The sequence below is a fragment of the Diabrotica virgifera genome, chromosome 6 (assembly GCF_917563875.1).
Source record: "Diabrotica virgifera virgifera chromosome 6, PGI_DIABVI_V3a".
Taxonomy (NCBI): Eukaryota; Metazoa; Arthropoda; class Insecta; order Coleoptera; family Chrysomelidae; genus Diabrotica; species Diabrotica virgifera.
Window position 1 is genome coordinate 43882256 of NC_065448.1, and position 15572 is coordinate 43897827.

Consider the following 15572-nt stretch of genomic DNA (forward strand, 5'->3'; position numbering starts at 1 on the left):
ACAAATTTTGCACAATATAAATACAACTGCATCCTACTGCATCCCCAAATTTAAAATAAAAAAACCGACTTCCAGAGGAAAATACTGGTGGGATTTAGAATGTGAAGAAGCAGTCAGAAGAAGACAGGAAAGTTTTTGTATATTCAAAGAAAATCCAAACCATGAAAACCTACTTAAGTATAAAAAAGATGATGCACATGTCAAGAAGATCACTAAACAAACTAAAAGAAATAGCTGGAGAGATTATGTCGGATCCCTAAATAGGTCAGTCCCTATTAAAGATGTATGGTCAAAAGTTAACCGAATAAAAAATAGAAAAACAAAGAACAAAGTCCCTGTTATTCTGTCGGAAGCTTCGTGGATAGAAGAGTTCCATCAAAATATCACACCGCCGTCTGCAGAATTAGTAATTCCTGATTTACAACTAAATGCTCTGTACGACTATCCAGAACCAATCCGTTTCCTAGTCAAACCATTTTCTGCCACTGAACTAAACTTTGCGTTGAAGAAAAACTCAAATTCAGCACCAGGTGCCGATAATATCCATTACTCGATGCTATCAAATCTTTCAAGAATTGGTAAGGCTGCACTACTAAATATATATAATGAAATTTGGATGCGCCGCATAAAGATTCCTGACGATTGGCACGTTTACACTATTATCCCGGTTTTAAAACCACGAAAATCATCAAAGAATTGGGATTCTTACCGTCCAATCGGTCTGGCTTCCTGTATACTAAAAACATATGAGAGACTTATTAAAAACCGTCTGGAATTTTGGCTAGAAAAGAACGACCTATTACCAAGAAGTCAGTTTGGTTTTAGAAAAGGTAAATCCACACAAGATAGCCTCTGCCACTTTTTAATAGACATTTATAGTTCCTTTACTTATAAGAAAGCAGTTAGTGCTTTGTTCTTAGATATAAAAGGGGCTTACGACAACGTTAATCTTCACATACTATACGCGAAAATGTTGGAAATAGGAATACCCGAGATAGTAACATGGAACATCATTAACTTATACATTAATCGAGCAGTTCACGTTAGATTAAATGGAGATCAATCTAACTCCCGATACACATCTTTGGGACTACCTCAGGGTAGCATCCTAAGTCCTATATTATATATACTGTATACTGCTGACTTAGAAACTAAACTTCCTCAACACATAAAAATCCTACAGTACGCTGATGATGTTGCGATATATGCAGAAAATAAGTCAATAGATAGATGTAATAACTACCTTAAATCGACATTGAATATTATAAAAAAATGGGCTACCGATAATAACTTAACAATATCAGAGAGTAAATCAACCATTGTTACCTTTACTAAAAAACGATATGTTCCTCAAAGCCATCTACAATTTGATAATACTAGTATTCCTTATAAAACTTCAATAAAATTTCTTGGCGTATTTTTAGACTCCAAATTAAATTGGAAAGAACACACAAATTACATATTACGAAGAATGGAAAATGCAATGAATATCATGAAGACTGTAAGTGTCAGTAACTGGGGAGCTGATCCAAACATATCAATATTACTATACAGAAATTTGATAAGATCAATCTTAGACTATGGATCTATTTTTTATGGCTCAGCATCAAACTCTGTACTCCAAAAAATCGAGAGGATCAAAAATAAGGCACTTAGGTTATGCACTGGTTATCTTCGTAGCACACCTATATTGGTCATGGAATGTGAGCTTAATGAACCTCCACTTTCATTACGCAGGGAATACCTAAGTGAGAAATTTATAGTTAAAACAGCGGTTAACGATAAACTGCTATTAAATAAAATTGTTCATTTAACCACCTCATACCTAACTCATTATTACTGGGAAAAAAAGAAACTGCTTTTAGTTGTGGAAAGCTTCCTCAACGTTTCTAATTCCATTGGCGACATACACCAAATTGAACAAAGCTCGTCTCGAAAGCTAAATTATGAAGATTATTTATCTCCAGTTAACTGTCATTTAAGTAATATTCGTGCGACAGACTTCCTTACTAAAATAGACCACCTTCAGTGTGTACAAAAAAACTGGGGGAGTTATCAGAAATTATATACGGATGGTTCAAAAATGGAAGGAAAAGTTGGATATGCTATATATTACCCACAAAAAAGTATAAAAATAAACAACAGATTACCTGATAAAATGACAATTTTCACAGCTGAACTCATTGCAATCAAAGAAGCATACAAAATATGTATTAATCAAAAAGAACTCAATTATGTTATATTTACAGACTGCCAAAGCATTGTAAAGAAATTGAAATATAATGTACATAATTTTGCAGAAAATTATATCATCAGTGACATCATAGCAATGAACAGTGAAGCTTTGAAATCGGGCAAAAATATAATATTGTGTTGGATAAAAGCACACATTGGTATAAAAAACAACGAAATAGTAGATGATCTGGCTAAAAAAGCAACAACGAAGGAATCCACTCTGCATACTTATCAACTTCCTATGGGAGACATAATTTCTATTATGAGATCTATCAAACGGACGAAATGGCAGGAACAATACAATAATTCAGACAAAGGAAATTATTACAAAAAAATCCAGCCTACACTTCCCATCAAGACATGGTTTAATCAAGTTTCCAACAAAGGCTTTATCAAAACTATTTGTCGAATAAGAAGTAATCACTGTCTGACTCCAGTCTACAAAAGAGAAATAGGACTTGTAGATAATGATGAATGTTTATGTGGAGAGCTAGCTGATCTACAACATATGCTATTAGAATGTCCTTTACATTTTATTGAAATATCAAACTTTTTTGCCAATCTAGTTCAAGTTAATGTACAATTTCCTTTTAATCTTATATACCTTTTACAATCAAACAATCTAGATGTTTATAAAATTTTGTACAACCATGTTAATTGTTTAAAATTAAAGCTCCGAGAAAAAAAGAAAAAAAAATAAAAAAAAAAATAATTAAATAAAATAAAAAGTTACTAAGATCTAAACCTCCGCGAGGTTGAATCGGGTTTAGGTCTTCGCGCGATAAAAAAATATACAAAAAAAAAAAAAAAAAAAAAAAAAAAAAAAAAAAAAAAAAACTAAAAAAAAAATAAAAAATGTAATAAAAAAAATGTTAAAAAATATAATAAAAAAAATAATAAAAAAAAAACAGAGTAAAAAAAAACAGTAGTACTAATAGTTTTAAATTTAGATACTAAGCATATATTTTGTAAAAGAGAGAATTCAAAACACATTGACTGGCCAGTCGGTTGCTTAAACCAGTGCCAATAAAACATAAACACACACACACACAAAAATACTTAATACTTATTTACTACGCTGGCTTCATGGATTCTTTGGATTTGTAGCTGTATGCACATCATTAAAAATTAGAATTGCTAGAATTGGGATAGTTTAATGATTTAGTAAAGAATTAAAAAACAGCTATATCTAATAAAAAAAAATTTGTTTAAACGATTTCACAAGTTAACATAAATTAAAAATATTTGAACTACAACAGTTGCTCAAAATGTTCGCCATATTGTTCGATGCATTTCCTTGCTCGTTTTAAAATATTTCGAATCGATTTTCTAATTACATTGGGATTGTTCTTCAGTTTTCTCTCAGCTTCTTGTGGCCTTGACAGAATTAATCAATATGATTTCAAAATTGCCCTAATTAAATTATCTGCGCAAAAATTTGACATGCACCCTTTAACGCAGTTTTTGATGCTCTTTTAAAATACACAAAATTTTTTTAAAAATTTCAATATACAAGGTGTTATTTCAAGGTCACAATTACTTTATATTTTTTTGTTAATCCGGACCTGGATTTTTCTTGTCATTAGTAATTGGGTCGTTCCAATGTGGTAAATAAGTATTGATTATTTTTAAAATGAGTATTTATTCATTAACTTTAATAATTTATAACTAAAAGTTAATAATATCTGCTTTTTAATGTCAGAGTTCTTAAAAAATTCAACATAATTTCAAAATTAAAGTCATAAAATTGTCTGACCGAAAAATTGAAGCCAACCATTAAACTAGCTGTTTTCAAATATGCAAACAGATTTTCAAAATTTGAATATACAGGGTATTGTTTTGTCACAATTACTTTATAATTTTTTGTTAATCCGGACCTGGATTTTTCTTATGGTTAGTATGTCGGTCGTTTGGGTTTTGAATGAGACATATGTGTACCAAATATCAAGAAAATATACAGGGTGGTTCTAAAGTTATGGCTTAGGGAAGAAATGGGCAAAATCGATGAAACACCCTGTAACTCGGTTATAAAAGTCGGTAGGGCAAAAAATGTAGTATATCTAGAACCGGCTCGGTGACCTCTATTCACCATTAAAGTCTTTCCGTTTTCCAATGAAACACCCTGTATATACAGAAAATTAATTTAAGAAAGTAAGTTGAAAATGATTTCACTAAAGGTCCCCATTCACGTTGAGATCAGTATCGATACATGTCACAAGTATTAGTACCGCAATACAAACTTCATAGTGTATTTATCTATGTCAGTATCGCTGTATCAGTATCACAACTCTCTCTCTCTCTCTCTCTCTCTCTCTCTCTCTCTCTCTCTCTCTCTATCTTCGTCGTTTACAACTATATCGTCGTCTGTATCAATGTTGTGAAAGAAATACAAATCTCATGATACGTGTATCGCAACTTGTAGCGATACTTGTATCGATACTTGTATCGATACCGATCTCAATGTGAATGGGGTTCTATATACAGGGTGAGGCAAATAAAGGGCCTATTAGAAATATCTCGAGAACTAAACGCAACAGAATCATGAAAATTGGAACAAAGGGGTTTTGAAGGATGATCTATTAAATGAAAATATTTTCATCTCTTTGCAACTTCCGGCTATACCGGAAGTTGCTTATAACTTCGTTTTTTTTAAATGGGATACCCTGTATATTTTTACATTTTTGGATTCTCTTCGATGTCTTCTTTCTTAAAATATGAGGTTTTGTAATATTATACAGGGTATTTTAAAAGATAATTACGTTTTTTTATTAATTTCGTATCAAAATTAACACCCTGTAGAATTGTAGTAGTTTGACATCTAAAACTCTACTTACGTTCAAATGATTTTTAATATATTCTACTATTGTTAAGAGTTATTAGTATAGCTAAATTCTTAATTTTAGTATACAGGGTTGGTCGAAACTCGGAATGAGTATTTTCTTACTTTTCTTAAATGGAACACCCTGTATTTTAGTATTGTAATACAATGATATTTTATGTTTCTTTTTTATTTCTTAAGCATTCCCTATACCTAACTGCTTTAATTTGTGCTTAATTGTTAATCGCACCAACAATCTTAACTACGTAGGTATTTTGATAGCTAAACTATTATTGGTAATTTTAAGGACCAGTCTGGATTAATATGTATTTATTTCCGAAAAATTATTTGGGATTGAGTATTTTCACGGCCAACCTAATAAAATTTTACGTATTTTTTGTTACAATTAATGTTTAGCTTGAATCACCAATAACTCACAAATTAAAGCAGTTAGGTATAGGGAATGCTTAAGAAATAAAAAAGTACTATAAAATATCATTTCACTACAATACAAAAATACAGGGTGTTCCATTTAAGAAAACTCAGAAAATACTCATTCCGAGTTTCGACCAACCCTGTATACTAAAATTAAAATATTAGCTATACTAATGATTCTTAGTAATAGTAGAGTATATTAAAAATCATTTGAACGTATGTAGAGTTTTAGATGTCAAACTACTACTATAACGATCAGATGGACAAGAGGTCATGAAGGCTGAACCAGAAGGATCTGGACGATGTTATCCTTAGATGGAATAAGGAATGACCAAAGATGGAAAGGTCCTTTCGCCTACATTGACGAAACAGAGGCCGCGTTGCTCAGTCGGAAGAGATGTGGGCATGGTTCTTTGGGTTGGGCTTCTGTTACAATGAAAGGTGTTAAATGAATAAACAATGGTATGCGAATAGAGCTAATGAAACGAAGATAGACAAAGGTAAATAGATAACATTAACTAATGGTTTGACACTTGGACTCTAAGGAAACGGAAATAGTTAATACTCAAACGAAAATATAGGGCGCCAGGTATTTTGACCAAAAAAATACTGAAAGGAACAATAATTAACGAAACATAACACAACAATAACAAATTAGCAAGAATGCTACGACAAAACAACATTGTTCTTAGTCTTGAGCTGTAAATAATAAATAAAAAACGACATCGTACACTTTAACAAAACATTTATTAAAATACTCAATGAAATCTCTTAATGCTCACATAATATACGCAAATAAAACGTAAAAACGTCAACCACAAAAACAAAAATTACTCAATAATTATTTAAAAATGGTTAACAAATTGCATATACGTTGGTGTATTCACCAACACCGCAAAACTAACAAAATACGAGATGTACCTATAATGTAAGTGAACGAATATAACTCTTATTAACTAAAAAAAAAATAAACTGAAGTTACTCAAAAAAATAAAAAATCGATACTCTAAATAAAACTTATTCTTACCGTTCACTTACAACAAAAAAGAAAGAGCTCTTTGTTTATATATTATATATAAATCTAATAATACTCAATAATAATACTCTAAAGATACTCAAAAAAATTTACATGGTGAAAATGTCTTTTATTTAAATATTAAAAATAAAAAACAAGTGACCGGCATATATGTAAATGTCACTATTAACACTAAAAATGGGCTAAAACTGTAAGTCAATGAACTTATCCCACGGAAGAAACACAAACATAAGTTCCTTGTTCTGGACACGCGAGAAGACATCTCAATACTTCTAATAAAGGATGCGTAACTTACTTGAAACAGATGTAGAGGATGCCCTTAGAGGCATTCTTTATCTAGGCCAGGTCATTTACCCAGCGGCGAAGTCGAAATAAAAGGAACGACAAAGAATAGCTTTGGCCACAGTGTAATGTGGATTCAGGTGCTAGCGATAGGTGATAACTGGGACTTGGGCCAGGGACCAGCCCTGTGAACAAAATTAAGTATTCACAGCGAGTGTTCTATAAAGAAAAGGGTTTTGTAAAGACTTACCAGAAGAAAATTCTAGGCTGGTCCATCACAAAACAACTAACGTCCACTACATGACTGACACGGCTTAACTTACTGCCACAAAGTTTAACTCACGAATGCCAAGATATCTCAGATTTCTGCTTAAATAAGACTGACGGCTTGGGGTACGCGACTTGCCAACGGTCGCCACAGAAATGCAAAAAAGGGCCTTATTAACACTATAAAGGGCTTAGCAAGCCTAATACTTAAAATGAGTTATGGGATGCAAGGCCCATATCATTCACCAGAAAGCTATTAAAGTCTAACATTCGACTCTATCGATAGCACACATGTGTTTCTAAGAAAAACACGGCACTAGAGATTCTGAAGTCTACAGGGAAATAAGTTAAAATCCATGTAGCAATGAAAACTGAATTAAATTCTACACTGGGAAAACTTAAACGTTATACTACAATTCTAAAGGGTGCGAATGTTGCTACGAAATTAATAAAAAAACGTAATTATCTTTTAAAATACCCTGTATAATATTACCAAACCTCATATTTTAAGAAAGAAAACATCAAAGAGAATCCAAAAATATAAAAATATACAGGGTGTCCCATTTAAAAAAACGAAGTTATAAGCAACTTCCGGTATAACCGGACGTTACAAAGAGATGAAAATATTTTCATTTAATAGATCATCCTTCAAAACCCCTTTATTTCAATTTTCATGATTCTGTTGCCTTTAGTTCTCGAGATATTTCTAATAGGCCAGTTATCTGCCTCACCCTATATACCTACAGAAAATCAATTTAAGAAAGTAAGGTGAAAATGATTTCTTTCACTAGTTAATATAAAAAATAAAATGAAACCTTCGTTATGAATTATTTTTATTTTCTCTTTTTGTTTTGTATATTAATCAAACTTTTTAGGCATCAGTAGATGGTTCGTTCTTAACCACAGTAATATAGCGTAAAATTGTCGTTTTTACAATTAAATTCAAATCACCACGTTACTCAATTTTTATATGAAAAATATATACGAATCATTACACTTTTGTTGTGGTTGATTATTTAATGACTGTGGAGATTTGTTGTCATCAGGTTTTATTTTAATCAGGTAAAAATCATTAGACAGCTTTTTCTTTATATTACCCACCGTTATACCTTTTTTTGTCTTCTGCATCAATCAACCTTGCAAGGTTACTAAGATTAAGGACTTTTTTTCGTATAGCCAATTATCTTCTTCTTTATTTTGGTTTGTAAGTTAGTATTGTTTAGTTAGTCCCGTAGATGTAATAATAAACTAGATGTAGAACTGGGAGAAAATAAGGGGTCAAAAAATGGAGATAATGTTTAAAATTTCAATTGCGTCCCATGGTATTTACATGAAATTTTGTGCTAGTGGTTTTTTAAAGTATAAAGTAACATAATCTTTCTGAAAAATAATCATTTTTAAAAATTCCATAAAAATGCTTCGACCATTTGAGTGTACAACAATGAATTTCAAGACAATTACAATTTTTGAGAGCGAAATAGATTGGAACCAGCACATTCATTTATCCCTCATAGCCTACCGCTCAGCCGTGAATGAAATTACGTCAGACTCCAACCTGCTTAATGTTGGATCGTGAAGTTTGTTTACCCTGCGACATAGAGTTTGGCTACAGACCTACCGAAGAACCTGTTGCAAGCGAAGAATATGTCGACCGGCTTAGGTTAACAATGAACAACATTCATGATCTTGCCAGACAACGCATCCAGATAGCCAATGACAGAATGAAAGATCAACATGATTCTCGATGCAAGAATGAAAGCTTCGAAGTAGGTGATATTGTCTGGTTTTATAATCCACAACGTCATCGAGTCTTGTCTCCTAAACTACAAAGAAAATGGAAAGGTCCGTATGAAATTAAAATGGGAATAAATAATGTAATATACTGAATTAAGAAGTTGCCAAAAGGTAAACCAAAAGTTGTTCATATTAACTATCTTGCACCATATGATGGATCAAATGAAACGAAAGAAGCACAAATCCTTCAACATGAGATGAAAGATGAACTTATGTCAAATTACGCAGGAAGAAAGAGTGCTAGATTCGGCGTGACCAAAGAAGTTCAGCAAGATCTTTTTAGTGTTCCGGAAAACGTCTCTCTAGCTCACTGTGTTGCCCAAGACATCGAGATGACTAAAGGAATCTCGTCCTTATTTAATAGGAGGTTAAATCGTTTGGACGAGTTAAGAAACCAACAACCTAAAGTTAGAAGAGTACTGCGATTAGAAGGTGGTCCTCGATATTTGCTGTATATGGTGACCAATAAGTCTTATACAGACAAGGCAAGCTACGAGAACATATTGCGTGCTCTAATTTGAAGAAAAGGTAGGCCATGCACTAGAAAATCTGGATCAGAAGATTGTGAGAAGCATGCTTGAAGCTTCCATGAAGAGGTCCATACTCTTTAAAGACAGTAGACATTTCTTTTTGAAGGGTGCATGCAGAGCTGAAGAGTCCTGTAGATTCCGCCATTCTGGGCCTTCATCTAGAGTTGCTGATCGGGATGCTCAGATCCTAAGCGAGGAGCAGTGTAATGAAAAAGTTAATTTCGTCTGACCTCAAATTACGGTTACAACTCGGCAGGCTGATTATGCAGAGTCTAGAGAGTTCTCGCATCTCGAGTTCTAGTTCTAGAAATCATGTAATTAAATATAGGTAGGTATATAGGAACGGAGTTGCTAGTAGAGTAGTTTATAAGACAATATCGTGCTGCGATATTGTTGTTGTAGACTTCTAAATCAATAGTTTTGTATAAATTTGAACCGTTAGTTTTATTTAAAACCGTTGTAATAGAAATAATACCCATTTTAAATGAGAGACACGTTTCTATAAACCCATGAGTTATGGAAATAAAAATAGTAAAATTCCTCTTTGTAAAAGGTATATTTAAAAATTCATTCTTCTTCTTCCTTCTTGTATGTAGGCTTTAAAGTAAAAGTCTTTCTTCTTCAATATTAGCCTCCTAAATTGTTTAAGTTATCGCACTATCTCGTGCTATTCGTACTATCCTATCCTCTGTCATTCTACTAATTTGTTCGTTCCACTCCTGTTTCCGTTTTGTCACCCATCCATTTATGTCTTCTATATTGCATGATCTTCTTGTGTTTTCGCTTCTCTCCCTATCCAACAGACTTTTCCCTGATATTCGTCGGAGTATTTTCCTCTCTGTTGTTTCTAGTAGTCGTCTCGTTTTAGATGTGTCAGATCTTGTCTGCGCCGTGTATGTTATATAGATCTAAGTGCTGCTTTATAGATTCTTGCTTTTGTGTCATACTTAGATGTTGTCATACATGTGGTTTTTTCTGCTGATATTATCATATTGTATTTCTTGGCTGTTGTATTGAAGATGTGTGTTAATCTTTGGAGATCGTCTTCTGTCTCGGCGATTAATGCGGCGTCGTCTGCATAACATAGTATTTGGATTTCTTTGTTCCCCATTCTGTAACCATGACCTTTACGTACTGCTTCTATTATTTCGTCCATTATTATATTAAAGAGCAATGGGCTTAATGAGTCACCTTGTCTGACTCCGCTTTGTACTGGTATAAACTGCGTTAGTTTTCCATTTATATTTGCCTGTATTCGATTATGAAAGTAGATGTTTTCGATGGTTTGTATAATATTGATTGGTATGTTTCTTCTATACAGTAAATGTAAGACGTCTTCGACTTGGATGCGATCGAAAGCCTTTGTCAGGTCTATTAAACATATATATGCTGGTTTATTGTACTCAATGGCCTTTTCTGCGATTTGTCTCATTTTTCAAATACGACGTCTACGCAGGATCTTCCGGATCTGAATCCTTGTTGTTCATCTGATAAAGTTGTTGGTTTATTGATTTTGTTGGTTGAGACTTTTGTGGTGAGCTTAAGTGCGGTGTTCAGTAGATTTATTTGCCTCCTTTCTTGAACATTGGTATCATTATGCTGTTTTACCATGCGTCTGGTATCTTGCAGTATCAATATTAGTTCTTCCTGAAAACTGATTTCTATTTCTTGTCTTAATTCAGGTAGGTTATTGTTTTGATTATCTTTTCCTTTCCTTTAAACAGTTCCATCAAGTATCTTTCCCATTCGTTTGCTGGTATGTTATTGTATTCCTTCAATTCTGCCATTTCTTTCCGTTGGTTTCTTATGAATCTCCATATTTGTTTTTGTGTCATAGAAGTCGCTTTCCATCCTTATTGTAAACTGTTCCCAGTGTTCATTTTTTGTTCTTCCTACCAATTGCTTTGTTTCATTTCGTATTCTTCTATTCTATAGGTGTCTCTGGATTCTGGAGTGTTTGATATTTTATACTTCATGTAGGCCTCTCTCTTCTCTTTACATTTCTCTTTTATTTCTTTTCTGAATCATGGTGTATTGTTGTTGTTTCTTTTGTTCAGTATGACTTTGCGTTTTCCTAGAGCTTCTGTTGCTGGGTCTAGGACGTTTCATCGCCGCCAGTTCATCGCCGGCCGATTCATCACCGGCCGTTTCGATGCCGCCGGTTCATCGCCAGTCAGTTAATCGCTAACTGATATATTTCCGAATTTTCGACCAATTTTCGACAGTTACATTTATTATTTATTTTTAGTATTAATTAGGAATTCTAGGAAATGCGAGATATGACCATTCCCGTTGCCATACTTAATTTTTTAATACTTTAAACTTTTATAATATAAAATATAATTTAGCACTACAAATTTAATACTGTTTAGTATCAAATTTAGGGGAAGTAGAAATATAATAGTAAATAAATATAATAATATTTTTTATCTATTTATTTGTCATAAGTTTTGAACTTAATTTAACGTCGTGTGTGTCATCTCCCATAATAAAAGATCAACTGACTAACTGGCGATGAAACGGCCGGCGATGAAACGCCGGCGATGAAATGGACTGGCGATGAACCGGCGGCATCGAAACGGCGGCGATGAACCGGCGGCGATGAAACGTCCCATTCCGCTGTTGCTGCCTCTTCAATCTTGTTTTTAATTTTCTTCCAGCTCGCGTTTATATCTTCTATCTAAATAATCATAAAAAGTGCTAATCACAACAGAACGTTTTCGGAATTAATATTCCATCATCAATGTTTATAACAGCTCAAATTACATATTTTAAGTCACCAAGATTTATAGATAAAAACCCTTATAGAAATATTCCTGGATTAACTCCCGGCATCACACGAGTCTCCCCATGCTGGTTGTAATGTCAAGAGGTTAGACCTCACCTAAAGGACTTATACTTTCACTAAAGTTGTGACAACTAAAGTTGTCACCTAAAGTCCGGTATGTGAGGTCTAGCCTCTGGATATGACAACCAGCATGGTGAGAGTCGTGTGACGCCCGGAGTTAATCCAGGAATATGCTAACATCGCATCAATTTTTATAATATAATGTAACCTATTTATAACTTTAAAACAATTTAAGGGTTCTTACCCATATTATAAGAAGATATATTATATCTTGGTGGCTCAAAACATGTAATGTGATCTGTTATAAACACTGATGATGGAATCTTAATTCCAAAATCGTTCTGTTGTGATGTAACCCTTTTTGGGTATTTTTTAAATATACCTTTTACAAAGAGGAATTATACTATTTTTGTGACTAATGGTATACAGCCAGCTACAGGAATTTGTTTACCTTGTGAATTTTATGCAAATAAAATCATACTTACAGGTAATTTCCACATATCGTCTATTCGCTGGTTTGGAAACTTTCCTCTTTTACTTCGCATTAGCATGTATATACATTTGATATCTGGACATGAGTAGAGCAGTTTCTCAACCATAACTTTCCCCATAAACCCGCTGCCTCCGGTTATGAAGACAGTTTTCCCTTTGTACCATTTTGAAATTGAGCTTTTCTCTTCAACCATGATTTATCACCAGCTCTATAAACAAAAAGTATTTTATTAAGCTATAATTATTATTATTTATTAAAGCAAACTTGTCGCATCCACCAATAGGTTATTATTAGCGACTTTACCCAACAAACAAACAAAGCTGAACAATAAGTTTGATTTGGTAAAAAAAATTTTGGTAAGATAAATATGGATTGATCTTAGGTAATTTAATGTATCTTATGCATAGTTTTCGAGATAAACGCGGTTGAACTTTCAAAAAATCGAAAAGTTGCAATTTTTGAACCCGAATAACTTTTGATTAAAAAATAAAATAGCAATTCTGCTTACCGCATTTGAAAGTTCAAGTCAAATTCTATCGGTTTCTAATATATACATTGCTAAAAATTTATGTGTTTATTGCTAAAAAAAGCTATAAACACATAGTGTTTCCCGTGCCTAATACATGCGTTTACATGCATGCTACGTAGAAATAGCCTCGCTTGCACTTGTACCTACTCTATCTACTCGTTCGATTTTAAATGAGATATCATTGAAAACATCACTCCAGCACTAGGTGTTTATACTTTTGTTTAACAATAAAATAATAAATTTTTAGCAATGCAAATAACTAAAACCGATATACTTTGACTTGAACTTTCAAATGGGGTAAGCAGAATTTCTATTTTATTTTTTAATCAAAAGTTATTCGGGTACAAAAAATGCAATTTTTCGATTTTTTGAAAGTTCCACCGCGTTTATCTCGAAAACTATGCATCCTACGAAAAAATTTGTAGGAACACTTTTTGGTTAGAAGGGCCCAAAAAATACAACAACATGTTTTGCTTTGCGAGAAATCGCTGTTATGTAATTCCTCAACTTCTTTGTTTATAACAATCTTATCGACATCCGGATCAACTGTTACCCAAAAAATTCGTGTTCTACGGGTCAAAATACATAAAAAAACTTGGGTAAGTCCATCTGAATACAGGAGGCCGTTGTACCCCCCCTGGCGACAGGACTATATACCGGCCATTGTTATCGCAGATCATCTGCCACTCTGTATATTGATGGAGGATGCGATTTAACTGGATTAAAGCGTCATGGGGGCTGGAAGTCAACACAGGTAGCTGAAGGATACATTGATCAGTCTATGAGAAACAAGGCAACTACAGCAGATACTATCGCTAAAGAGATAAACAGTAATGTACCATCTTCTTGTTCTACAGCAATCGAGATCCCAAATATTTGTATTAAAAACTCTACTAAAGTAAATGATGATTCTCAACCAATTCAGTTTATTAATTGTACTATTACTAATTTTAATGTTTTTAACAAATAAAGTTGTTCATTAAAAATCTTAAATTAATTAATTTGTCGTAGATAAAGTAGAGTATACTACTCGCAATAATGGCTCTCATTCCCTCGAAACTCCCTCGCCGCTAACGCGGCTCGGTTCGTAAATATTCCTCGGGAATAATAGCCATCATTATTGACTCGTGGTATAATCTACTATTAAAACGTAATGCGTTTCTAAGCCACTACAGAATGAAAAAGCATGCCAGGACAGATATGTTAGGAATATTCTGGTTGGTTGTAGCAACATAACTGAAGGTAGGAAGGGCGCCAAAACCAAATGGTTTACCATCTGCGACAGTAGTTCGTGAAAAACCAGATTCTTGAGCTATTTTTTAGTACTTGAAGTAGGCTCCAAATTAACAATAGGTACCTAAAATTGCTACTTCTGCCACTTCAGCCGTAAGTTTCACACTTCCTATTTCTATCAGCTACTGATCCCGTTTCATGAATTTTTTCTATGTTGCTGGCAGAGAGGGTCTTGACAAATGGCAGATTGTAACGTTAAAAGAAGTCTCCTTTGGAAGAAAAATCAACCTGTTTCAGAATTTTCACAAAATCCGATGAATATTGCCAAATATCAGGGTGGACTTTTTTGAGTGGCCAACCCTGTATAAGTGCTCACTTTGATCTTTACGTCATGCTCATAATCAGGTCTTTAATTATAGCAAAACAAACTAGTTGTAAAAAACTCGCACGTTTGTAGCTAAACTTTGTAGTTAATGTGTTAAGAAAGTGAAAGGTTCTTTTTGTAGAATGTACAGCCGTTTTAATAAATTGTGATCGGTAAATAATAAGTTAGAAAATAATTATGTTACGCTCCAAGAAATAAGGGCCGTAAATTAAAAGAAATTCTAAATTAAGGTGCGGTGCACAACTAAACGTTACGTATGCAGGGTAGCGAAAAAGTATGGAAACACGGTAATTTATCGAAAACTGCTAGAACGATTTTTATAGATTTTGGTGGGAAATGTGGCCGATATTATAGTGGTAATTACATTGTTGTCAAATCTTCCGTTTTTCTGGGAATCTAACGAACTTTCTTATTTCAAATTGAACACCCTTTATATTTCTTTCGTTTTGAAGTTCTTAAAAAAATACAGATTATTTTTCATATTATATTCCCCATTTTTAAATGACATAATTTCGGAGTTGCCAGAGTAAAAAAATCGAAAAATGACGATTTTTAAGGTTAAAAACACAAGTAAAAAACATAATTTTTGAAATTACGAAGTACCTAAATTCAAGCTCAATGAAGTTAACGAAGCGCATATGAGAGGACTAGCGATCGGGCTACATTAACAACTAAAAAACAATGTTT

General features: G+C 33.2%; 1 protein-coding gene across 2 annotated transcripts in view; it reads right to left on the bottom strand.

Annotated features, from left to right (window-relative positions):
• LOC126885942 (putative fatty acyl-CoA reductase CG5065) overlaps positions 1–15572 on the bottom strand; it is a 134729-nt gene that overhangs the window by 69327 nt on the left and 49830 nt on the right. For both annotated transcript variants that reach the window (XM_050652766.1, XM_050652765.1), the window contains exon 2: positions 12731–12946. In XM_050652766.1, coding sequence (XP_050508723.1) covers positions 12731–12931 — 201 coding nt within the window. In that variant the 5' untranslated portion in view covers positions 12932–12946. The remainder of the gene's footprint in view (positions 1–12730; positions 12947–15572) is intronic.